Here is a 25,385-nt window from a genome sequence, read left to right as displayed (position 1 = left end):
CTTCCGTCCTTTCGTTCTTCCGTCCTTTCGTTCTTCCGTCCTTTCGTTCTTCCGTCCTTTCGTTCTTCCGTCCTTTCGTTCTTCCGTCCTTTCGTTCTTCCGTCCTTTCTTTCTTCCGTCCTTTCTTTCTTCCGTCCTTTCTTTCTTCCGTACTTTCTTCCTTCCGTCCTTCCGTTCTTCCGTCCGTCCGTTCTTCCTTCCTTCCTTCCTTCCTTCCTTCCGTCCTTCCTTCCTTCCGTCCTTCCTTCCTTCCGTCCTTCCTTCCTTCATTCCTTCTATAAAATAGCACAGTTGACCGCACTTTTATACTGACCAAAAGGAACCTCTTTAGGCCCCGTGCGCACGCTGCGGATTTGCCGCAGAGAATTTGTCTAACATTGCTGCAGTCATTCCCCAGCAAATCCTCTGGGTTTTAAAAAATGCTGTTCGCACACTGCGTGTCTTTATACCCGCGGATTTACCCACGGATTTTCCGCTGCGGAATTAATGAGCATGTCACTCTTTTCCGCAGGTACCTGCGGTTTTTGCCATAGATAATGGTAAAAATCCGCAGGGACCAATCTATGGCAAATTCGCACAAAAGCCGCGGTAAAACCACATGCGGATTTCGTTGCGGTTTTGGTACAGTTTTTTACCGTTGGTGCGGGATTCTTTAAGAGGGTCCGTTTTTTTCTTAAGAAAAAGGCACTTTTTAGCGCGCACATAGCCTTAGGGTAATTATTCCCACCGCAAGTAGTCCTTGAGCTTTTCCCAGCGCATACACTAAAGATATGGCCATGACGTGATGTAAACAGGCCCTCAATGAAGCATTGTGCTGATCATAATACATAAAGTAGGTATGTATGTATTTATTATTCACTTCACACTCCCAGTTGTGAGTGTACATATATGTAGTGACATGCTTTCTGTGTTAATAATGACACAGACGTTTGTTTTTTTTTTCAGCGCTGCAGTGGCCCTTTAAATGTAGTCCCCTGACCCTAATCTTATACTTACTTTTATAGTTTTTTGGCGCTGCTCAAGTTCTGCGGCGCTATCTTGTGCCAGTAACTTCTGATTTGCCATAAGTCAGCAGTTATTTCACAAACTCTTGATGCAAGTCTATGTGTGCTAAAATGAGACTCTCATAAACTTGTATTTATTTTTGTCCTCCGGCATGCTCAAAGAAACACTGGAGCACCCGGCAGACCACAAATCGCCGGAGCGAAGCTGAACACAGATGAAGACAGCAGAAGACGAGTATAAGACTTGCATATAAAGCACCACTCCAAGGGTGAAATTAAAAAAAAATGCTGGAGTGGTGCTTTAAAGGGTTTGTCCACTACATCAACAATACATGTGATGCGACACCTGGAACCCTGCCCATCAGCTGTTACCGGCACCGGCCTTATGGTCTTGGTTCCTGCGGCAACACAGTAGTTCCGTCATTTCTGTAGTGGCCGCAGCCAGGTACTGCAGATCCATCTCTATGCAAAATAATAGAGGGCGGATCTGCAGTATCCATGCCTTATAACCTGCAAGCCTTATAATTTTGACAGGACTGCTGTGTTGGGGCAGCATCCAAGAACTTTTTGCCAGCACCAGTTACAGCTCATTGGCGGGATTATCACCCCCACCAAACAAATATTGATGGGCTAAAGTAGTGGTCACCCCTTTTTTATTTAGATTTTATTGGTAAATTGTGTTTAATTTTAAATTCATGGAAAAAACTTAAAATAAAACGTTTAAAAAAATCACAACGTCTAGCAGGTCCCAGAGTAACCGTGGCCTTCCCCCCTTAATCCTGAAATTGATGTGTACTTACAACAGGGCATCTTGGGTTGCCTCCATGGAGTAGCTACTGGCTGGAGGAGAAAGTCTGAGGCAATGCTAGACAAACAAAGCTGGCTCAGTAAGGCCTTGTGCGCACTAGACGGAATTTCCCGCGGATTTTCTGCATGTTTCGCTGCAGAAAATGTTCATAACATCTCTGCAGTGATTCACCAGCAAATCCTATGGGGAAAAAAAATGCTGTGCACACTAGGCGGATTTTGACAGCTGCATGTTTTGCTGTGGGATTCCCGCAGCAAAAACAATTGCATGTCACTTTTTTTCCGCAGGTAGCTGCGGGACTGGCTACTGGAGGAATCTCCAGTAATATACCACTCCTGGCCGTGGTTACATGCACTGAACTCCGGAGCTGTCACCTGAGCTCCGGAGTGCAGCGTAGACTAACATATGAGCGCCGAGTGATTGTTTCCCTGGCAATTGCAGTTTAGTTCAGGCTGGACTGATCTCCGGAGCTCAAGCGGCAGCTGTAGAGAGGCCGGGCTGCACTCTGGAGCTGTCACCTGAGCGCCGGAGATCAGCCCAGCTTGAACTAAACGGCAATCGCCGGGGAATCAATCACTCGGCGCTCGCAGTTTAGACTAGGCTGCACTCCGGAGTTCAGGTGGGAGCTCCGGAGTTCAGTGCAGGTTACCGTGGCCAGGCCTGGTATTACTGGAGATTCCTCCAGTAGCCAGTCCGATCCTGGCTGCGGCATTTCCGCACCAAATCCGCATCCAAATTTGCAGCAAAACGCAACAAACCGCATGCGGATTTGGATGCGGATTTCGATGCGGCATTTTCCCGCAGGTGCGGATATCTTACTGAGCCTCCGGAATTTTCTTAAGAAAATTCCTTTTTTTAGTGTGCACAGGGCCTAACGGGAATGACAAGTACAGGGGTAAAGTCAGGGACTGGCCAGGATAAGGTAAGGAAAAAGCTAAATAAGGCAATTAATGTGCAACCCTAACTGAAATAAGCCTTAAAGGGGTATTCCCATCTCCAAGATCCTATCCCAATATGTAGTAAGTGTAATAATATTAGCAAATACCTCCAATTAGAAATGTGGTATAGTTCTCCTGTTTAGCTATGTTGCTTACCTTGTGTGCAAGGCATTGCAGCTTGGGTATCTATGGTTATGACCACTCATATAGTGACAGATTGTTGCTAGTGGTTGTAACCATGGATACCTAAGCTACTGTGATGCCCTACACATGAGGTAAGTGACATAGCTAGTCAGGAGAACTATACTACATTTCTAATTGGAGATATTTGCTATTATTATTATTACACCTACTACATATTAGGATAGGATCTTGGAGATATGAATACCACTTTTAACTAAGACTAATCTTAAAACAAAGTAACACTTGATATCTAACCCTAATTATCTTAGAAATAGCTTCATTAGGGCTTATTTCACGAACTGTTATGAGCAGCCTGATATTGACAAGTCAAAGAGACTACCACAGACAGACTTGTCAGTAGCCACTCCATCTAGCATATCCAAGAGGATTTCCCGCCTTCACTGGTAAATCCCTGTACATGGATCTGGTGGATACATGTAAAGTATTAGCCACTGAAGGGGTTACTTAACCAATTAGGGGAGGTGACCATAGAAGGAAACTCCTTACTCGCGGATTTACGGTATACGTTACAATCTAGATCCCCTGTAGGGAAGAGAATATGACGAGATGTTATAAACCATAGAAGATTATCAAAGTTTGGGAATGGCCCAGCCAGAGTCCAGACCTGAATCCAATAGATAAGCTGAATATTGACCTGAAGAGGGCGCTATACACAGAAGATACACTTACGATCTGACAGATCTGGAGCTACTGCAAGGAAGAGTTGTCAGAGATTCTAGTTGTGCAATGTGTTTCGAAATGATTCTATGAAGTGCCATTACATCATATATCGGGTCCCTGCCTTTGAGCCAACATCATTCTCAGCATATGGTGGCTGTGTTACACAGCCATCTACTGCCTCTAAAAGCAGCAAGCAAAGTGGACCTTCACATATTAATATACTTTTGATAAAACTCTATTTCTTTTTTTTTAAACTTTTAATGGCAAATACATCCATTTTATACAGATACTCAATATTTTTATTATTATTTTATTATTATTATTATTTATTATTATAGCGCCATTTATTCCATGGCGCTTTACAAGTGAAAGAGGGTATACGTGCAGGGCTGTGGAGTCGGTAAGCCAAACCTTCGACTCCGACTCCGACTCCGACTCCGACTCCTCAAATTCTCTTGCACCGACTCCGACTCCGGCTCCGACTCCGACTCCGGCTCCGACTCCGACTCCTACATATATTGCTTATAGTTAGGTGAAAAATTTATTGTAGTACATGAATATGTGTATGTGAACATCAGACATTTAATAATTTTTATGATACAATAATCAAGATATTTGGATAGAACATAAAATATATTTATTGGAATACAACTTTAGAACACAAAAAACTGTAATAAATTGTAAATATGTAATACACTATGTAATATACAGTAGATTACATATATATCTTGTGTGTGTGTATATACACTGTATATATATATATTATATATATTACATATTTACAATTTATTAGTTTTTTTGTGTTCTAAAGTTGTATTCCAATAAATATTTTATGTTCTATCCAAATATCTTGATTATTGTATCATAAAAACAATTAAATGTCTGATGTTCACATTGTACTACAATAAATTTTTCACTTAAATATAAGCATTATACTAAATGTTGTTATTTAGTAAAATATTCAGCACATTCTGCATTGCACTACTGTCCCCAATTTATTATATATTTTAGGAGTCGGAGTCGGTGCATTTTATACCGACTCCGACTCCGACTCCACCAAAATGAGCTCCGACTCCGACTCCACGACTCCGACTCCGACTCCACAGCCCTGCGTACAACAATCATTAACAGTACAAGACAGACTGGTATAGGAGGAGAGAGGACCCTGCCCGCGAGGGCTCACAGTCTACAGGGAATGGGTGATGGTACAATAGGTGAGGACAGAGCTGGTTGCGCAGTGGTCTACTGGACTGAGGGCTATTGTAGGTTGTAGGCTTGTTGGAAGAGGTGGGTCTTGAGGTTCCTCTTGAAGCTTTCCACGGTCGTGGAGAGTCTGATGTGCTGAGGTAGAGCGTTCCAGAGTATGGGGGATGCACGGGAGAAATCTTGTACACGATTGTGGGAAGAGGAGATAAGAGAGGAGCAGAGAAGGAGATCTTGTGAGGATATTTATTGCAATATAACCCTTATTTTTCTAGGCTTTTGTCAGTTTGCTCTTGCATGATGGATGTTGGCTTTTGGGACAAATCCTGACTGATGGAAACCCACTCTTGGCTAATCAGTTTTTGAAGGACTGGACATAGGCTCTCAATGGGATTCAGATCTTGGAAGTTACCTGTTCAATGTAATTTTTTTTTCACTGAGCCACGTAGTTGTCACTTTTGCCTCGCGACATTGTGCTCCATCATGCTGGAAAAACCATGGCTCATCAGTTGCTCTCCGAGAATACTTAGATATCATTGTTTATTCCTGGCAGCGATTGTAGGCAGAATTGTGAATTAACCCACTCCCTTGAATGAAAAGCCGCTCTACACATGAGTGGTCTGGAGATGATACATTACTGTTGGAATGACACAAGACTCATGGTAGCACTAGAGTTTTCTTCAAACAGTCATTCTTCCAGATGTCCCAAACAGCCTGAAAGGGGCTTCATCGGAGAAAATAACTTGTAAGGAAGTAGAGAGATTGGACTGCAGAGGACTTGGGTCACATTACTTTCTCCGATTAAGCCTCCTTCAGACTGTCTAGGATATCTGGAAGAATGATTGTCCAGAGAAAAGGTGAGCATTACCATGAAGCATCCTCACTAGAAATGAGCGAACCCAAACTAAAATTTGGGGTTCTCACCGAACACTGACTTTAAAAAAAACAAACAAACAAAACTGTGTTCAGTTGCTGTACGTATGCTAACCAGTCAATCACCCATTGCTGTGCTCTGGTATGCTTAATGCTCTGCCCAGTGTGAGCCGCTTCCGTCTCTGAATGGCTCGCACTGGGGGAAACACCAAAGTTTTTGGTTGAAGTGTCCCCCAAAAGAACCTCTTCCTTCCTTCTCCGGAAATGCTCTGTTTATGGCTGGCTGTATGTGAACAGAGAGTCGAACTGCCCAATCTTTGGCTTCCAATGGGGATCGAGGTCCGGAATCAAGTTCTGGTCAACTCCAGTTCCTAAACTGAACTTCATCTAAAGTGCAGCTGAACCCGGCAAACCCGAACTTCCACCTTTCCACTCATCTCTAATCCTGACCCCATTCATGTGTGAGGTTACTCTTTATACAAGAAAGTGGACTCAATCACAATTTTGCCTTAACAACACAGTCTTGAATAAAAAGTTGGATCTAACCATCCTCCAGGAGACGTAGGTCTCTTATATTTCCTTCAGTGACATGTCTAATCCTGGTGACAGATTCTCATTAGAACACATCAAATTGATATTTATAATATAGATGCATCTCGTGTATGAAATCCTCTAATATTAAGAACCAGTTAAGTGGTTTTCACAAGTAATTTATTAATTTTTTTGACAGATTATTTCTCCTGCACAAATTTGTGGGATAACGAATGAATCTTCCACTGTGAAGAGAGTCCGGCTTGCTGTGGAAAATAGTGACTTTACATTTAAAGCGGGGCAGTGGTAAGTTACTCCTCGTGGGAGAAGTGTAATTTGTCTGATGCCATTGTATTCAGTGGATGTAAAATCCCAGAGCCAGTATAAGGAGCAGTACACCTTTGGGGTGTGATGGTATGAAATAGTAACTGCAGGGGTGCTGCTTGCTTTGTGTACTTTCCACCACATCGCCTCTAACAGATGCTAAGTCCATGTATGGAAGCCTTAAAGCGCGCCAATCACCAGGATTTTCCTATATAACCTAAAGCCAGTGCTATACTGGCACTATCAGGCTGATTTAATGCATACTTTTAGTTGTCAGCTCGAATGTATAGGTTTTGAAACACAAGCAAGTAAAGCTTGTAAAATCAGCAGCTTGTTCTGTGACAGCAGGTGCAGCAGTTAATCCCTCCTCCTGTTATTTTTGCTAATTCTATTATACAATTGTTTTACTTTTTGACTAAAAGGACCTGTGCTGATGTCATACCCATGTGACCAGAAGGGGGTGTGGCCTTAGCCAACAGAAAAATGTTGCTTCCTGGTATAAGCTATGTTGGCTAAGGCTCCGCCCCTTCTGGTCACATGGGAATTACATCATCTCAGGTCCTTTTAGTCACAAAGTAAAACGATTGTGTAATAGCATTAGTATGAGTAACAGGGGGAGGGGATAACTATGAATATCCCCCCAGCTATCAGCTGCTGCAGCTGCTGTCACACAACAAGCTGCTTATTTTACAAACTTTCTTGTGTTTCAAAACCTATACATCCTAGCTGACAACTAAAGGTATGTATAGAATCAGTCTGATAGTGCCAGTATAGCACTGGCTTTAGGTTATATAGGAAAATCCTGGTGATTGGTGCGCTTTTAAAGTGAATTTGTCATGTGGAAAAAGTCTATTAATCCGCAAATATGGGGTTAATAGCATTATGAATTTGCCAATTGCACTCATCTGATGTCCCACTGACGGAAGAAAACTAACTTATACTGAGGCGGCTGTCAGTCAGTGTTGGGGGCGTGGTGACAACTACCACTCGCTATACACTGAGCAGTGACTGATCCTACACCGGCGCTATTCCTGTAACTGAAAGCCAAGCACTGCCTGGAGGAAAAAAGTTAATTTTCTCCTTGCAGTGGGGTCTAAGTTCGGGCATTGTGCAGGTTAATGGTATTTGTTTCACATTCCAGGTTCCGTTTTAAGACCAATTCATTATTGCATCTGTTTTTTTTTTTTTTGTTTATCATTTAATTTTTCCATTTGCGCTTTTTTTTTTTTTTTTAAACAATATTTTGTACGTGTTCTCCAGTTTCTTTCTCCAGCTGTCGCTTTGGCTGCTGATTGGAGTTTTTAGATATTTTTGTCTAATTAATTTGTGACTTTTCAAAAAGTTGCCAGCCTTGTCGCAAATGGGCTCCCATTCGTTATTGGTCTTTTTGCATGTGCCAAGACAGAATAAAAAGGAATTTTTGATTTTAACGATGAGCGACCTGTATAACTATCTCTGCGGGCGTTGGGACCGTGTTAGGAGGTCGTTGGTAGGCGTCAAACCCAGTGATGCGGCCTGCCCAGCAGGACATCACCTATGAAGTAAATGGTCCGGACCATTCGGCAACGACTAGTGATCTCACAGCAGGGGCCTGATCGCTGGTAGGTGTCACACATAACGAGATCGCTGGCGAGATCGTTGCTGCGTCACTGAAACTGTGACTCAGCAGCGATCTAGTTAGCGATCTCGTTGTGTGTGACAGGGCCTTTAGAGGTTTTACTCACAGCAAGTTGGGCTGCAGTGTGTACATCGCCCTGGCCAAAAACTGATGCTCTAGCAGGATACAGCTAAACCCCCACTAAGTGAAGGCATCACAGGTGCAGGAGAAGCAGATCACACACACACCTTCATGGAATGGAGGGGAGGTGACTGCTAGATGATAAAACTGCACACAAGTGGCTTGCATAGAGCGCTGTTCACATGCAGATGACACAGTCACAAACCCGCAGCCTATTAGGTAACGCCCTTCTATTAGATCAGGCGGGCTGCCAAGCCGTACTCCACTGTATATCATGCACGGACAGACACTCTACAATGCAAGGCCCAACAGAAAGGGGCCTGGCTGTATCCTGTACAAACAAAAAAATATGAGGTTTTTGTTGGTATTTATGGCCATAAAACGTAAGCCTACACCCTCGTCAAGGGACCTCTATGTGAACAGCGCTCTATGCAAGCCACTTGTGTGCAGTTTTATCATCTAGCAGTCACCTCCCCTCCATTCCATGAAGGTGTGTGTGTGATCTGCTTCTCCTGCACCTGTGATGCCTTCACTTAGTGGGGGTTTAGCTGTATCCTGCTAGAGCATCAGTTTTTGGCCAGGGCGATGTACACACTGCAGCCCAACTTGCTGTGAGTAATACTTGATTTTTGGAGGACATTATCCTCTTATTGTGGCCTTTAGAGGTTTCTAGCCTCCTAATGAAAACATTTATTTTTTCGATTTTCTTGTTTTGTTGCTTCACAGAAAATTATAGCACTAACGAGACCCATTTGCTATGATGGGTCCATGGGGTTTCTGTCATGCTGCACTATATATTCCTGGAAAAATGATGGAATTGGCGACAGAGGCTCCCAGTCAGATATAAATATACTTTTTGTATGAGTAATAATCAGCTGAAATTCACTGTGTCCTTGCAGTTTGGAACACCATGCTAAGTCTGAACTGGGTGCAAAAACCCTAAAAAAAACTTCACTATATAAAGTGAAGGGCTGCACACCAGCAACAGTGCAAGGGGAATAAATGTAAAGCAGAAACTGCTGTGTGAATACTGACATGAAAAATACAATAGCTATATGTAAGAATGAAAATATGACAATGGAATCTGCATTACTGCCATGAACTTAAGAATAAAGAGAAACTTAGGTATTGAATTGATCAATGCAACAGAGCCCCAACACCTCGTCACGGTATTCTCTTACATTGGGGTCCCTAGCTAATGTGTGTCCTCTCTTGCAGTTCTTACATATAGTTATTGTATTGTTCATGTCAGAATTCACACAGCAGTTTCTGCTTTACATTTATTCCCATTGCACTGTCACTGGTGTGCAGCCCTTCTCTTTATATAGTGAAGGGTTTTTTAGGGTTTTTGCACCCAGTTCTGACTTAATTAGTTTGTAGTCTTTCCTTTGTGAACCCGGCCCCACCCACACCTATTGCCAGCCCACATTCTACGCATATATAGCCTGGGTCTCATCTTCCCTTACACGGTAGGTTTTTTAACTACAAGAGATTACACACATTAGCTAGGGAACCGAATGTAAGAGAATACTGTGATGAGGTGTTGGGGCTCTGTTGTATTGATCAATTCAATAGCTAAATTTCTCTTTATTCTTAAAGCTCATAGCAGTAATGCAGATTCCATTGTCATATTTTCATTCTTACATATAGCTATTGTATTTTTCATGTCAGTATTCACACAGCAGTTTCTGCTTTACATTTATTCCCCTTGCACTGTCGCTGGTGTGCAGCCCTTCTCTTTATATTGTGTCCTTGCAGTATCCAGGTGAGTATGTCAAGAACACGGCAGCCCTGTACATTGCTTTATCTCACTTGTAGATAAAGTGCATTCCTCTGCACAGATACTAAGCAATGTAGGGGCCTGCTATGCTCTTCCCCATGTATTGCTTACTTCCGGACGCTGTAGGAGAGAATTTCGGCTGATCGGTGGTGGTGGCAGGGGTCAGACTCTTGCCGATCTTTTATTCATGGCCTTAAAACACTAGCAATGCTAAGTGTGCACATAGCCTACCTCAAAAGCTTTAGCTAGCTTCATATGTCATCTAAATTTAGCAGGCTGCATACAGTTTAATCAGACCCATATTGTAAATTATAATCTGCAGTCGTATTTTCCAGTAATGCTCAACAATTTATGGAGTTTGTGTTTGCATAATCTTAATATTGCAATTTAGTACATGCTGCATTTCGTGCTTGAATGTGTCTGTGATATGCAAAGCAACCACTAGATGGCATACTTCTTTTTAAAAATCAGACAAAACTATTATGCCTAGAATAGTATAATTTGTGGTTTAAGGGTATGTCCGCACGCTGCGTTTTTGATTTGACAAAAAAACTTCACCCTCTGGCAGACTTGACAACTGTAAACACTGTGCTTGAAAAAAAAACCGCGGTGAAAACTTGTGCGTTTTCGATGCGTTTTTGTCAGTGCATTTTTTTAAAGGAGAAATAAAATATGATAGTATAGGATAATTGATAGATGGCTAGCATAGATGGATAGATAGAAAAAAATAGAACATATAGAATAGATAAGAAAGAACATATGGAATAGATAGAAATAACAGAATAGCTCGATAGAGCGACAGCTTGGACAGATGTTTTTATTTTTTTTGGGTTAAAAAAAAATGACGTGGTGTCCCCTCCCCCATTTTTTTTTATTTGATTTATTTAAAAAAAAAAAAAAAAAAAGACGTGGGTTCCCCCCCTATTTTTCTAAAACCAGCCAAGGTGCAGCGGACAGCTGGGGGCTAATGTTATTAGGGTGGGATAGGCCATCGTTATTTGGCCCTTTCCAGGCTAACAACAGCAGCCTACAGCCACACCAGAAATGGCACATCCATAAGATGGACCTGGCTCTTCCTGTTGCCCTGGTGCAGTGGCAATAGGCGTAATAAGGAGTTAATGGCAGCCCACAACAGCCACTAAGTCCTAGATTAGTGATGGCAGTCGTCTATGAAAACCCGCACCCATCACTAATCTATAAGTGAAAGTAAATAAACACATACACCCCCAAAATCCTTTATTTGGAATAAAATACAAAAAGCTCCCTCTTTCACCATTTTATTAACCCCAACACACCCTGCACATCCGAAGTAATCCACATGAGGTCCCATGGTGATTCAGCTCTGCTACATCCCTGTCCTGTCACAGCGAGCACCATAGAGCATGACTGCAGACAGAGCCAGAACCTCACTCATTGCGCTGGTCTGTCTGTGTCGCGGCCTGATTTGCGGTCACAGGTGGAGGACTCCAGCTGTAATAGGAAATCACCTGCGTGATGGCACCGTTGATCGCGCTGCTCACTTCAGTCACTCAGGTGATTTGCTGTCACAGGTGGAGAACTCCAACTGTGGCAGCAGCTAACCTGAGTGACGTCACCACTGATAGCGTGACTCACTTCAGTTGCTGCATGGAGCTCACAGCGGGCAGTCTTGTTCTATGGCGCTTGCTGTGAGTATCAGATGTAGCAGTGCTGAAAGCGTCGTGCGACCTCGTGTGGATTACCTTGGACCTGGAGGGGTGTTTGGGGGTTAATAATGTGGTGAAAGAGGGCGCGTTTTTGTCTTTTATTTCAACTAAACACGAACACCGAAAAATCCTTTATTTACTTTCACTTACAGATTTGTGATGGGGGGTGTTTCATATACGCCTGCCATCACTAAGCTAGGATTAGACTAGACTAAGCTATGGGCTGCCATTAACTCCTTACTAGCCCGATTGCTACCGCATCAGGGCAATCGGAATGGGCCGGGTAAAGTCCCAGGACTGTCGCATCTAATGGATGCGGCAATTCCGGGGGGCTGCTTGCTGATATATTTAGGCTGGTGGCTCCCAAGAATGTGAGTCTCCCTAGCCTGAGAATACCGGCCCCCAGCTGTGAGGCTTCATCTTGGCTGGGTTTCCAAATTGAGGGAGACCGCACGCTGTTTTTTTGTTTTTTTTTTTTGTTTTTTTTTTTAGAATTATTAATTTTATTTTACTGTACGATATAGACCCGCCCACTGGCGGCTGAGATTGGCTGCAGTCAGACAGCTGTCACTCAGTGTGGGGGCGCGTCTGACTGCAACCAATCCGCAGTGGGCAGGGAAAGCAGTGAATATGAAATGAGCCTAATGAGAGGGTGCAGTGAATATGAAATGAGCCTAATGAGCAGCTGACAATTTCAGAAGCAGGAGAGGCCCGGGAGGAGTGTGACAGCCATGCCGTGTCTGTGATCGGGGTGAGTCTGAAGCGGAGAGAGAGAATCGAGAAAAGTTGGTGACCTGCGTTTTTGTTGACAAAAATTCATCGAAAACGCAGTGCAAACACTTAGCTAACATTTTGGTTGCATTTTGACACACACCTCATTTATTTAAAAGGGTGACAAAATGTGACCAAAATGCAATGAAAAATGACCATGCTGCTTTTTTTTAGGCAACATTTTTGACAAATATTTATCAAACAAAACACTGACAAAAAAAAGCAACGTGTGGATGGAAATTTTGATTTCTTATAGACTATGCTGGGGAAGAAAAAGCATGTAGTTTGTCAATGACACAGTGCAGTTTAAAACGCAAGAAAAAATGCAGCGTGCGCACAAGGCCTAAAGGGAACCTGTCAGTTGTTTTTTTCTATGTAATCTGAAGACAGCATGTTGCAAGGGTTAAAACATAGAATTCAGGGCTGTTATCTTGTGAAGGTTCAATCTGTTGTTTATTTAAGCAGCAGGAACCTTGTCATTGTTTGGACTACAATGTCATGTACATGGCAGTCCAGCAACCCCACCCCCTTTTCCCCCTCTGATTGACACCTCATTGTCAATGTACAATCTCTATATAGAGCCTGGTGTGGGCGAGCGCAACTCTCTCAGCTCTGCTACATGGCTAAATCTAAAACATTTTTAATGTCTAAAAAACTGCTGCCCCCAGTAATCTAAGTGATACATTGTTGGATTCAGGGCCTCCTTGCCTAAATCATGTTTCTCTCAGATGAGATAGCAAAAACCTGCTGTCAGATTCCCTTTAAATCACCACTGAAGGTTTTTTTTTCTTTATCTCACCGCTTGAGTGGTGCTTTAAAATGAATCTATGTCATTTTTTTTTTTTATATTAAACCACCCCCAATGTGTTTGAAATGATGCAATGTGCATCACTAGCATGGTATTAAAATAAATTCCATGTGTTTATCTTAAAAGAAAAACTTTCTATGCTTAGGTGAATGCAGTACATACCTTTAGTATCAGTCATAGGGGCGGCACTTTTGCTGGGTTCATTCACATTCACTCAAGTTCAGGCACAATTCTTTTTTTAATTTAGTCTTGCCACCAGCATTTTAATAGACTGCCGTGACTGGCCCGACATCATGGAAATCTTCCCTGTAATCCCGATTTTGCGCAGCTATCTTCTGTTGCCCTGGCATGCGCACTGAATCTGGGTATACATAACAAAATTCATTTCATATGTGCGCATGCTCTGGGGTCTTAACACATCTTTTTTGGAGCGTTACCATTTCTGGTCACATGGTCGTGACATCACCATAGGTCCTTCACCACTACTTCTCCTCTGCTGAGCTCCACCCATTTTGGTCACATGATTGTGACATCACCACAGATTCTTCACCACCAATTCTTCTCTGCAGGGTTCTGCCCATTATGGTCACATGGTCGTGACATGACCACAGTTCCTTCACCACTATTTCTCCTTTGCTGATCTCCACTCATTACAATCATATGGTCGTGATATCAACACAGGTCCTTCACTACCACTTCTCTGCTGATCCCCGGAGCTCTGCTCCCAATCACTGCCAGCTTCTCTCTCCCTACCTTCAAACAAATTATTAATCAACAGGAAGTGCGAGCTCCAGCCTCCACTCACTTCCTGTTGATTAATCATTTGTCCTACAGCAAGGAGCGAGAAGCTGGAGGAGATTGTCCTTGGGGCTCACATGACCTAACAACATCATGTGAGACCAGGGAGAGCAAGCGCTGGAACAACACCAGTAGTGGAGGGGAATATAAGCTTTTATATTTTAATGGGGCCAAACATGGGAAATAAGAAGTTGTCCAAGTAGTGGTCAACCCCTTTAATATATTGCAATGATCATATTATTAGCATTGTGTAATTGAAATTGCTCATTTTGTTCTTCTACCCAGTTAATTCTTCTATTTTCATTAGGTCTATGACATTGTTTAGTTAACTGAATCCTTCTAAACTCCATGTAGAAAGTCTTTTTTTTCGTTTCATAAGTAATCATTAGCACTAGGTCAATGAAAACATCCTATAGCTCTAAAGATGACTCAGGGAAAAGAGACTTCCTGTTTCTACATAGAATGTAGAAGGTTTCAGGTAGTCCATTTTTAATCAAGTGATATCATAGGTGTAACGAAAAATATATGAATTAATTGGCTAAAAGGACAAAATGAACAATTGTATGTAGACACTTCTATATAATGTGAGGATTGCAATATATTAGAGGCTAAAACCTTTGATCGCAGTGCTTCTTTAACTTTTTTTTTTTTTTCATGAAAGGGAATGTGTTATTTCGGAAATCGCTATTTACATGCTTACATAAGGTTAATCTGCAGGTAAATAGCATTAATTTGCTGTGCCTGGCACCCTTACTTAGAGTGCAGTTACCAGGAGAAAATTAGCTTGTTTCATCCCGGTAGCTGCCAGCTTTCAGTCGTAAAGGCATGTGCGGTGTGGCTGCAGTCTCCGCTAACAGCACTGCTCAGTATACTGTGATCAGCTGTAGTAAGCACTCCCTGGTAGGTTTCTTGCAGCCACTATTACATTATTTTTCTTGTCCAACATGAAAAAAATTAGTGAAAAGTCCTCTTTAACCCACAGATTAACCCATTAACACAGTATAATTTACACGTACGTGATTAAGGCTCAGGAGGTATATTTCTATGAATCTGTCACGCTCTGGTCGGGAGAGCCGGGGCCCGTCTATGCATTGCAATTCGACATCACACCGTGATAACAGCCCTCTGAAAGAACTCTTAAACCGGGGCTCCCCAACCTGTAACTCGGGAACCACATGTGGCTTGTGGGCCTGTGATGTGTGGCTTGTGGCTGTCTTCAAGCTTTATGCATTAGCACCAGGTCTAGAAAGCCGCTATGAAGAGCAGGACTCCAGATGGTGACTTTAGTGAGTAACCCCACATAGAACAACAAATCTGAATGGTGGTAAGGTTGGAACCCCTTGATCTTGGTTAAATGCCTCAGTGTGATTTCTGTGGAAAAGCTTTGGCTGTCATACTGCTATTGGGGTCTCTGAGTGTCACTACTGTGAGGGGGCGGCTGCTGGCTGTGGCTTGTGATCCTCTTTCAGAGCTGAATGTGGCTCTCATTGTCAGAAAGGTTGGGGACCTCTGCCTTAGGCCCCCTTCACACGCACGTGTCTCTGGTACGTGCTAGGTCCGTGCCCGCATGTACCGGAGACACGGGCATAAATAAACCCATTAAAATCAATGGGTTTATGTGCACGCACGTGTGCAGCCATTGGACCGTGCCTCCGTGTGGAGCAGACGTGAGCCCGTGTGCTCCACGCGGATGCATGTCTGTTTTTCTCCGGCAGCATGGATGTCACGCAGCCCGCACACGTACCACACGGATGTAGTGTGGATGCGGTCCCGTGTGACACGCGCCGGAAAAAACTCACGTGTCAGAGGAAAAAAATAACAAATCTTTACTCACCTTCTCCAGCCCTCCTTTCTCTGCCGCTGCTGTCACTTGCTGCCGACCGCCGCTTATTATGCTTATTTAATATTCACTTCACTGCGGCGGAAGCGGCAGCAGTGGGCAGTCGGCAGGGCTGGAGACCGAAGTTCAGTGCCAGGGACAGGTGAGTTGAAAGTTCTTGTTCTCTGTGTGTTATCACGGATAACACACGTAGTGCCATAAACACGGCACACAGAGGGGAAAACGCACCTTTGACACGTCCATGAAACACGTGCGTGATTTTCACGGACGTGTGAAGGGGGCCTTACACTGTATGGAAAGCTTTAATGAAAGCCAAGCACAAATGAGCTTTTGCTTGCGGTGTTTTTAGGCCTACTAAAGATGAAAAGTGATTCACCCATATTTATTATTTGCTAGATCGATATTATGTTGAGAAACCATGTTTCTCTCAAATACCCTTATGTTGGCAATATTGCCTGTGTGTGGCGCTATTGCAGTCCGCTCTTCCCCATCGCTTGACCTCCGAGCTCAGTGAGCTCGGGGATTTCAGTGATGTCACGTCTACTTCCTGATCACGTGACATCACCGTGGCCGGCCGCAGTCTCCGTGAGTGATTGGCTGTGGGCAGAGTTTCACCGCTTAGCACAGCCCAGTGTGACAGCCCATCATCTCCCTCCTCCCTCACAGCAAAGCGCTGCAAGCAGGAGACACGTTGGGCTGTGAGGAGTGGTGAAACTCCGCCCACAGCCCAGTGACTCAGGAAGACTGGGGCCGGCCGCAGTGATGTCACGTGAACAGGAAGTTGACGTGACATCACCGGATCCCCAAGGTCACAAAGCCCTGGGGTCAGGCGATGGGGAAGAGCGGACTGCAATAGTGCAACTCCCAGGCACTACTGCCAACAAGGTATTTGAGAGAAATATTGTTTCTCAACATAATATCGATCTAGCAAATAATAAACATGGGTGAACCACCCCTTTAAGGCTATGTGCACACATTGCAGATTTGGTTGCAGAGAATCTGCACCCAGATCTACATGATCTGGCAGGAAAAATGAGCAGGTTTTTCTTTTCTTCGGCGCTCCATTGGGAGACCCAGACGATTGGGTGTATAGCACTGCCCTCCGGAGGCCACACAAAGCAATTACACTAAAAAGTGTAAGGCCCCTCCCCTTCTGGCTATACACCCCCAGTGGGATCACTGGCTCACCAGTTTTTCTGCTTTGTGCGAAGGAGGCACACATCCATGCATAAGCTCCACTGTTTAGTCAGCAGTAGCTGCTGACTATATCGGATGGAAGAAAAGAGGGCCCATACTAGGGCCCCCAGCATGCTCCCTTCTCACCCCACTTGCGGTTTGTAAGGTTGAGGTACCTATTGCTGGTACGGAGGCTGGAGCCCACATGCTGTTTTCCTTCCCCATCCCCCTGAGGGGCTCTGAGGAAGTGGGATCTTTCCGGCCACCAAGCCCTGAGGCCGGGCTCCATCCACAGACCCATAGAACCTGCTGGATGTGGAGCGGGAGTGCCGTTCAGGGACAAGGCCCTGCAACTTTCAGGTACTCTGTGTCCCCGTATGGCAGGCCACGCACACTCCAGGCTTGCTGGGTGTGCTAGTGCGCCGGGGACTGTAGCGCTGTGCGCTGGGCTTATAGTCCCTGCAGATTACTGGGGGACTTTACGTGTGGGGACCGCCGCGCCGACCGCCCCTGGAGCGGCGGCGCAGCTGCGACTTGTAGTGCGCCGGGGACGCACCGACCGCGCTTTTACGGCGGCGGCGCTTCTAACTTTAGTCCCCGGCTTTTGCGGCCTAGCGCCGCTTCGTTCCCCGCCCCCACCCTGTCACTCAGGGAAAGGGAGAGACGCTGTTCTATAGCAGCGCCGAGGGCTGGAGCCTTATTTGCATTCTCCAGCCCCCTTCACTAGACACAGTGGGCGCCGGGTTCCCGCTCTTGTCTCGGGCACGCCCTCGGCCCGCCCCTCTCCTCTGGACGCCGGCAGCCATTCCGGCACGCAGAGCGGGAAAACGGAGACAAGCGCTGAGCTGCCAGCACAGGATTCCGGCGCCACACACCCGCTTTTGTGCGGGCGGTAAGCGGCAACTAAAGTGCTGACCCACTAATGCCGAAGTGTCCTGTTGTACTTTTGTACGGTCGCTATTCAGGATGCAGACCTAGAAACAGCAGCAAAAGATCAGGGGTGCTAAAGCACAGACTCTATATGCTGCTTGTCTTGCATGTGCTGCAGTGTCATGTGTCCTTTATGCTTGTATGCTTTACATTGCACTGTAAGGGCTATTCTTGGCTGTCTACCCGCCTAGATGGCTAGACAGCGGCAGCAAACAGCAATGGTGCTAAGGCACAAGCTTTCAATGCTGCTTGGATTGCATGTACTGCAGAGTTTATTTTCATGCTTGTACATTCACTGCATGTCGCTATTCTTGGCTAATGCTCCTTGATGACTAGACAACAGCAGCAGAAAAGCAAGGGTGCTAGGGCACAAGCTTTCAATGCTGCTTGGATTGCATGTGCTGCAGTGGTTATTTTCATGCTTGAATGCTATACATTCACTGTATGTCGCTTTTCTTGGCTAATGCTCCTGAATAACTAGACAACGGCAGCAGAAAAGCAAAGGTGCCAAGGCACAGGCTTTCTATGCTCCTTGTACTGCACGTGCTGAAGTGTTTATTGTACTTCATGCTTGTATGCCATACATTGCACTGTACGGTCGCTATTCTTGGCTAATGCTCCTAGATGGCTAGACAGCAACAGCAAAAAAAAACAAAAAAAAACAGCATGGGTGCCAAGGCACAGGCTTTCTATGCTGCTTGTACTGCATGCGATACTGTTCCAGGACCCCCAGTGTGTGCAATTACTCACCGGGGTCTCTGCTACAGGTGGCCAAAAGAACCACCTGTGATCCCTGTCCAGGGACAGGGACGGAGTTGCAGTTTCCGCTGATATATTGTCTGTGACTATGACTAACATCTTACAGACTTTGCAGTCCAGACAGACCTTGGGCAATGTTGATTCAATGCCCCTGGCCACCCTGATTTCGAAACAAATCATGGCTCCAGGAGGGTCCCATGCATCCCAGGGTGCAGGCTCTGACACGGACGACAGTCCCAGACGGCCTAAGCGAGCTCCCTAAGAACGGCCCTCGACTTCATCACAGTACTCTCTGTATGATGATGCAGACGTAGCTGTTCAGGACTCTGATCCTGAGACCGCTCTCAATCCGGATACACCGGATGGTGACGCTATAGTGAATAATCTTATAGCGTCCATCAATGGAAGGTTGGGTATTTCTCCCTCAACTCCTCCAGTGGAGGGGTCAGCTTCACAGCAGAAGAAATCCCTATTTCGGTATCTCAAGCGTATATTGAGTACTTTTCTGGTCACTCTGACTCCAGAGAAGCAGTCCAGGAACACCACGCTTATCCCGATAAGCGTTTTCTCCAACCGTATTGAGGATACGCGTTGTCTCTTCCCCCCTGACGTGCTCAAGCGCTCCAAGGGTGGATCCCCCAATCTCCAGGCTTGCGGCTAGATCTATAGTTGCAGTGGAAGATGGGACTTCACTTAAAGATGCCATTGACAGACAGATAGCCCTCTGGTTGCAATCTGTCTATGAAGCTATCGGCGGGTCGGTTGCCCCGGCATTCGCAGCCATAGAGGCACTCCAAGCTATTTCAGCTAGTATTGCGCAGAGGGACGCGGTCACATGTACATCTTGGCCGCAGTAGCGTCCTTCACCTCGCAATGTCGGCATTGCGACTCAAGCTGTTTATGCTGTCCTGGACTCTACGAGCCGTACGTCAGTGGCGTCCGCCAACTCCGTGTTGTTACGCTCCTAGTGTTAAGGGATTGGAGCAGATGCTGCTTCCACAAAAGTGCTTAACCAGATTGCCTTTATCTGGTGACAGACTGTTTCGTGAGCGGTTGGATTAAATCATTCAACTGTCCAAGGGTACGGATTCTTCCTTACCCCAGCTATCAAACAAGACCCATCAGGAGAAGGGACAGTCGAGGTTTCGGTCCTTCCCAGGCTCGGGCACGTCCCAATTGCCCTCGTCCAACAGGACTCAAAAGGCTCAGAGGGGCGCAGGTTCCTGGCGGGCTCAATCGCGCCCGGAGAAGGCAGCCGGAGGAACCGCTACCAAGGCGGTTTCCTCATGACTTTCAGCCCTCTCTCTCCGCGTCCGCGGTCGGTGGCAGACTCCCCCGCTTTAGCGACATTTAACTGCCACAGGTCAATGGCCGGTGGGTGAGAGACAGTTTGTCGCAAAAACTTCCTCACCGGCCGAGCCGAGGCTCTTCTGCAGGCAGTAGGAGTCGTAATCCCGGTTCCTCCTCAGGAACAAGAGACACTTTTTACTCCGATCTGGTCGGGGTGACCAAATAGGACGACTCCTTCCGTTCCGTTCTGGACCTTAAACTGCTCAACAAGCACGTGAAAACCAGGCGGTTCCGGATGGAATCCCTCCGCTCCGTCATTGCCTCAATGTCTCAAGGAGATTTCCTAGCATCAATAGACATCAGGATGCTTATCTCCACGTGCCGATTGCTCCAGAGCACCGGCGTTTGCTACGATTCGTTATTGAAGCCGAACATCTTCGGTTCGTAGCCCTACCCTTCGGTCTGGCGACAGCCCCACGGGTTTTCACCAAGTTCATGGCAGCAGTGGGACCACTCCCGCACTCTCAGGGTCACCCTGTGATCCCTTACTTAGACCATCTACCTGTCAAGGCACTCTTTTAAGAGGCATGCCAACACAGCCTGAACATGGCGCTGGAGACTTCCCAGAGTTTCGGGTGGGTCCTCAACTTTTCAAAGTTAAACCCAATCGCTGGCATATCTTAGCTTGGGGTTTCACACTCTCTCAGCGATGGTGAAGCTTCCACTGGACAAACAGCGGTCACTACAGACGGGGGTGCAGTCTCTCCTTCAAGGAGACACCTCATCCAGAGGCAGTCCCTTTCACGCAGTTTCATCTGCGTCCACTTCAATAGAACATTCTTCGCTAATGGGAGGGGAAGTCGATGTCCCTACACAGGAACGTCCCCCTTTCTCAGACGTTCAAGGACTCTCTTCAGAGGAGTCCACTCTTCAGATCAATTGTCTGGAGCTCTGGGCAGTGTATATTGCCCTGCAAGACTTCCTGCAGTGGCTGGAAGGCAAACAGATCCGAATTCAGTCGGACAATCCACAGCGGTGGCATACATCAACCACCAAGGCGGACTATGCAGTCGGCGAGCCTCCCAGGAAGTCCGCCGGATTCTGCTAGGGGTGGAAGACAGAGCATACACCATATCCGCAGTTCACATCCCGGGCGTAGAAAACTGGGAAGCAGACTTCCTCAGTCACCAGGGCGTGGACGCAGGAGAATGGTCTCTGCACCCGGACGGGTTTCACGAATCGGCACAACAGCAAGGTCCCGGTTTTCATGACGATCAAAGAGCTCTGGCGACAGGCATCTCACGGTCGGTCAACCGTGGGCACTACCAGACCGGCCAGACTTACTGTCCCAAGGGCCGTTTTTCCATCTGAATTCTACGGCCCTGAACCTACTGTGTGGCCATTGCGTCCTAGATCCTAGTGTCCTCAGGATTATCCCAAGGGGTCGTTGCCACCATGAGACAGGCTATGACGTCCACGTCTGCTAAGATCTACCACGGAAGTGGAAGATTTTCTTTTACTGGTGCTCTGTACAAGGAGTGTCCCCCTGGCCATTGGCATTGCCTACTTTTCTTTCCTTCCTGCAATCTGGGTTGGAAAAGGGCTTGTCGCTCGGCTCCCTTAAAGGGCAAGTCTCGGCGCTATTGGTGTTTTTTCAGAAGCGTCTAGCACGACGTCCGCAGGTACGCACGTTCCTGCAGGGGGTTTGTCATATCGTCCCCCCGTACGAGCGGCCGTTAGATCCATGGGATCTGAACAGGGTACTAGTTGCTCTCCAGAAGCCGCCTTTCGAGTCTCTGACGGATGTTTCACTCTCTCGACTATCACGGAAAGTGGCCTTTCTGGTAGCGATCACGTCTCTTCGGAGAGTGTCTGAGCTAGCAGCGCTGTCATCCAAGGCTCCCTTCCTGGTGGTCCACCAGGACAAGGTAGTGCTGCGCCCCATTCAGGAGTTTCTCCCTAAGGTAGTATCCTCGTTTCATATTAATCAGGATATCTCCTTACCTTCCTTTTGTCCTCATCCGGTTCACCGGTATGAAAAGGATTTACATTTGTTAGATCCGATGAGAGCACTCAGAATCTACATTTCCCGCACGGCGCCCCTGTGCCGCTCTGATGCACTCTTTGTCCTTGTCGCTGGTAAGCGCAAAGGGTCGCAGGCTTCCAAAGCCACCCTGGCTCGATGGATCAAAGAACCAATTCTTGAAGCCTACCGTTCTGCTGGGCTTCCGGTTCCATCAGGGCTGAAGGCCCATTCTACCAGAGCCGTGGGTGCGTCCTGGGCATTACGACACCAGGCTACGGCTCAACAGGTGTGCCAGGCAGCCACCTGGTCGAGTCTGCACACTTTCACCAAACATTATCAGGTGCATACCTATGCTTCGGCGGACGCCAGCCTAGGTAGAAGAGTCCTGCAGGCGGCAGTTGCCTCCCCGTAGGGGAGGGCTGTCTTTGCAGCTCTAACATGAGGTATTTCTTTACCCACCCAGGGACAGCTTTTGGACGTCCCAATCGTCTGGGTCTCCCAATGGAGCGCCGAAGAAGAAGGGAATTTTGTTACTTACCGTAAATTCCTTTTCTTCTAGCTCCTATTGGGAGACCCAGCACCCGCCCTGTTGTCCTTCGGGATTTTTGGTTGTTTTTCGGGTACACATGTTGTTCATGTTGAATGGTTTTCAGTTCTCCGACGTATCTTCGGAGTGAATTTGTTTAAACCAGTTATTGGCTTTCCTCCTTCTTGCTTTTGCACTAAAACTGGTGAGCCAGTGATCCCACTGGGGGTGTATAGCCAGAAGGGGAGGGGCCTTACACTTTTTAGTGTAATTGCTTTGTGTGGCCTCCGGAGGGCAGTGCTATACACCCAATCGTCTGGGTCTCCCAATAGGAGCTAGAAGAAAAGGAATTTACGGTAAGTAACAAAATTCCCTTCTTTTCTTTTTTTTTTATGCAGTTTTTTTTTTTTTTTATTGCTTTCAATTGTAAAAATGCAGGAAAAAAACAAGGAATTGACATGCTGCAGATATTTTTTTTCTGCAACAAAATCTGCAAGGAAAAAAATCCTGAACATGCACACACCACCTCAGAATTCTCAAAGACTTCGTTGGCATAAGGATATCCTTGCAAATTTCTGAAAATCTGCAAGAAAAAAATGTGGGGAAAAACACACCGTGTGCACACAACCTTAAAGTTCCCTGAAACAGATTTGTGGTTACAAATATTGACTCATTGAAGTATCGGTTATTCCCTATATTCTGCAACACAGATGAGAAAGGTCATCTGAAGGCGCTAATGCTGGGTTCACACACAGCGACGCAGCAGCGATCACGACGGGCGACCTGACCTTATCAGGATCGCTGTTGCGTCGTTATATGGTCGCTGGTGAGCTGTCAAACAGGCAGATCTCACCAGCAACCAGTGACCAGCCCCCAGCCAGCAGCGACGCGTGGAAGCGGTGCTGCGCTTGGTAACTAAAGTAAATATCGGGTAACCAAGGGCTTGGTTACCCGATATTTACATTGGTTACCAGCGCACACCGCTTAGCGCTGGCTCCCTGCACGCCAGAGTACACATCGGGTTAATAAGCAAACCCTTGCTTATTTACCCGATGTGTACTCTGGCGTGCAGGGAGCCGGCAGCACAGGCAGCGTGAGAGCAGCGGATGCTGGTAACGAAGGTAAATATCGGGTAACCAAGGAAAGGGCTTCCCTTGGTTACCCGATGTTTACCTTGGTTACAGCTTACCGCAGGCTGCCAGCAGCTGGCTCCCTGCTCGCTTCAGTTCGTCGCTCTCTCGCTGTCACACACAGCGATGTGTGCTTCACAGCGGGAGAGCGACGAGCAAAAAATGAAGCAGGACATTTAGCAACGACCGGCAACCTCACAGCAGGGGCCAGCTCATTGCTGGATGTCACACACAGCGACAGCGACAGGATGTCGCTGCTACGTCACAGAAAATGGTGACGTAGCAGCGACGTCGTTGTCGCCGTCGCTGTGTGTGACACCACCTTAACTCTATCGGAGCCACAGCCGGAGGATTCTCTATTCTATGTAAATGTCTCTTATCAAGCAATAAAATTAGTTTTTTAGCTCAAAAAGAAACAGAAGTTATTTGTTTGCAGAGCTTTGTTCTCAAGCTGTTCTAGCATGTGCTTCTCTTCTTCTACTCGGTGCATGTGTTTTTTTTTTTTGTTGTTTCTTTTCTGTATGTTTTCTTTGTCATTCTCATGGTGTATATTTAGTGTGTTTTTTTTCTTTTTTTTTTCTTTATTCTTTGTGCTGTGCTTTAGTTTGGGGTTTGTAAAGTTTTGCTTAGCAAGTACAAAAATGGAAGTGTGTGCTCATTGTCTTACCGCTTATCTCCGTATGAAATAACAATGTACTAAATATAGAAGCACAGCCTGAAAATACCGCTACACACAAAGGTCGCTAAGGCTGTGCTCAGTATGTTTGAGGCAAACATTTAAAGTATGTTGCCAGAAAAGATACAAATGTATGTCTTTCTGGGTATAGAATTAGGGGTTTTATTAGTGTTTCAGTATACAGTGTGTCCACCCATATCCTGTACACCGCCATTAGCTTGAGAACGGCGGCAGCTGTAGGCGTAGAAGTGGTGCCTAGGAATAGTAAAGTAGCCATGCGCTATGCAATGAAACCACCTATAGCGCCACCTGGTGGAAAACAACGGAGTTAGGATTTTTATCTTGAAAATGGAACGGGATAGAGAAAAAAAGTGAATTAAAAAATTGTAGGGTATCATCAATTCAATACAAATCGACACCTTGCATACAGAAATGCTATGATATGAAACCCATGACCCCCCACAAAACATTGAATGCTGGTCACGCATATGGTGCTCATTTAACTTTGATGCTCAAAGTGGCCACCGTCAGCTGCAATGTACATCTGGTCTCTGGACAGCATACTGTATCTTGCTGCACGTTGTGCAATATGGTAGGTGACACTTTTGCACAAGCATCTCTAATACGTTGTCGTAGGTCCTGCAATATTGGTGGAGGGGTCACATACACCTGCTGTTTGATGTGACCTCACAGAAAGAAGTACAATGGGGTCAGGTCAGGTGAGCGTGGAGGACACTCCACACAGCCACCATACCCAATGACTTATAGGAAGGTTTCCATGAGGTATCGCTTCACGTCCGCAGCCTTGTGAGTTTTTTCCACTTTCTAATCATAGCATTTCTGTATGCAAGGTGTCGATTCGTATTGAATTGATGATGTCCTACAACTTTGTAATTCACTTTTTTCT

The 25,385-nt window shown here is 45.9% G+C and overlaps 1 protein-coding gene across 2 annotated transcripts in view; it reads left to right on the top strand.

Annotated features, from left to right (window-relative positions):
• The window catches only part of OXNAD1 (oxidoreductase NAD binding domain containing 1), a 105,364-nt gene that overhangs the window by 21,111 nt on the left and 58,868 nt on the right, over positions 1-25,385 (top strand). For both annotated transcript variants that reach the window (XM_075316672.1, XM_075316673.1), the window contains exon 5: positions 6,421-6,527. In XM_075316672.1, coding sequence (XP_075172787.1) covers positions 6,421-6,527 — 107 coding nt within the window. The remainder of the gene's footprint in view (positions 1-6,420; positions 6,528-25,385) is intronic.

The sequence above is a fragment of the Anomaloglossus baeobatrachus genome, chromosome 6 (assembly GCF_048569485.1).
Source record: "Anomaloglossus baeobatrachus isolate aAnoBae1 chromosome 6, aAnoBae1.hap1, whole genome shotgun sequence".
In the NCBI taxonomy this organism is placed as follows: domain Eukaryota; kingdom Metazoa; phylum Chordata; class Amphibia; order Anura; family Aromobatidae; genus Anomaloglossus; species Anomaloglossus baeobatrachus.
The sequence above is the reverse complement of the archived record's forward strand: the minus strand, read 5'-3'. Positions and strand labels throughout refer to the sequence as shown.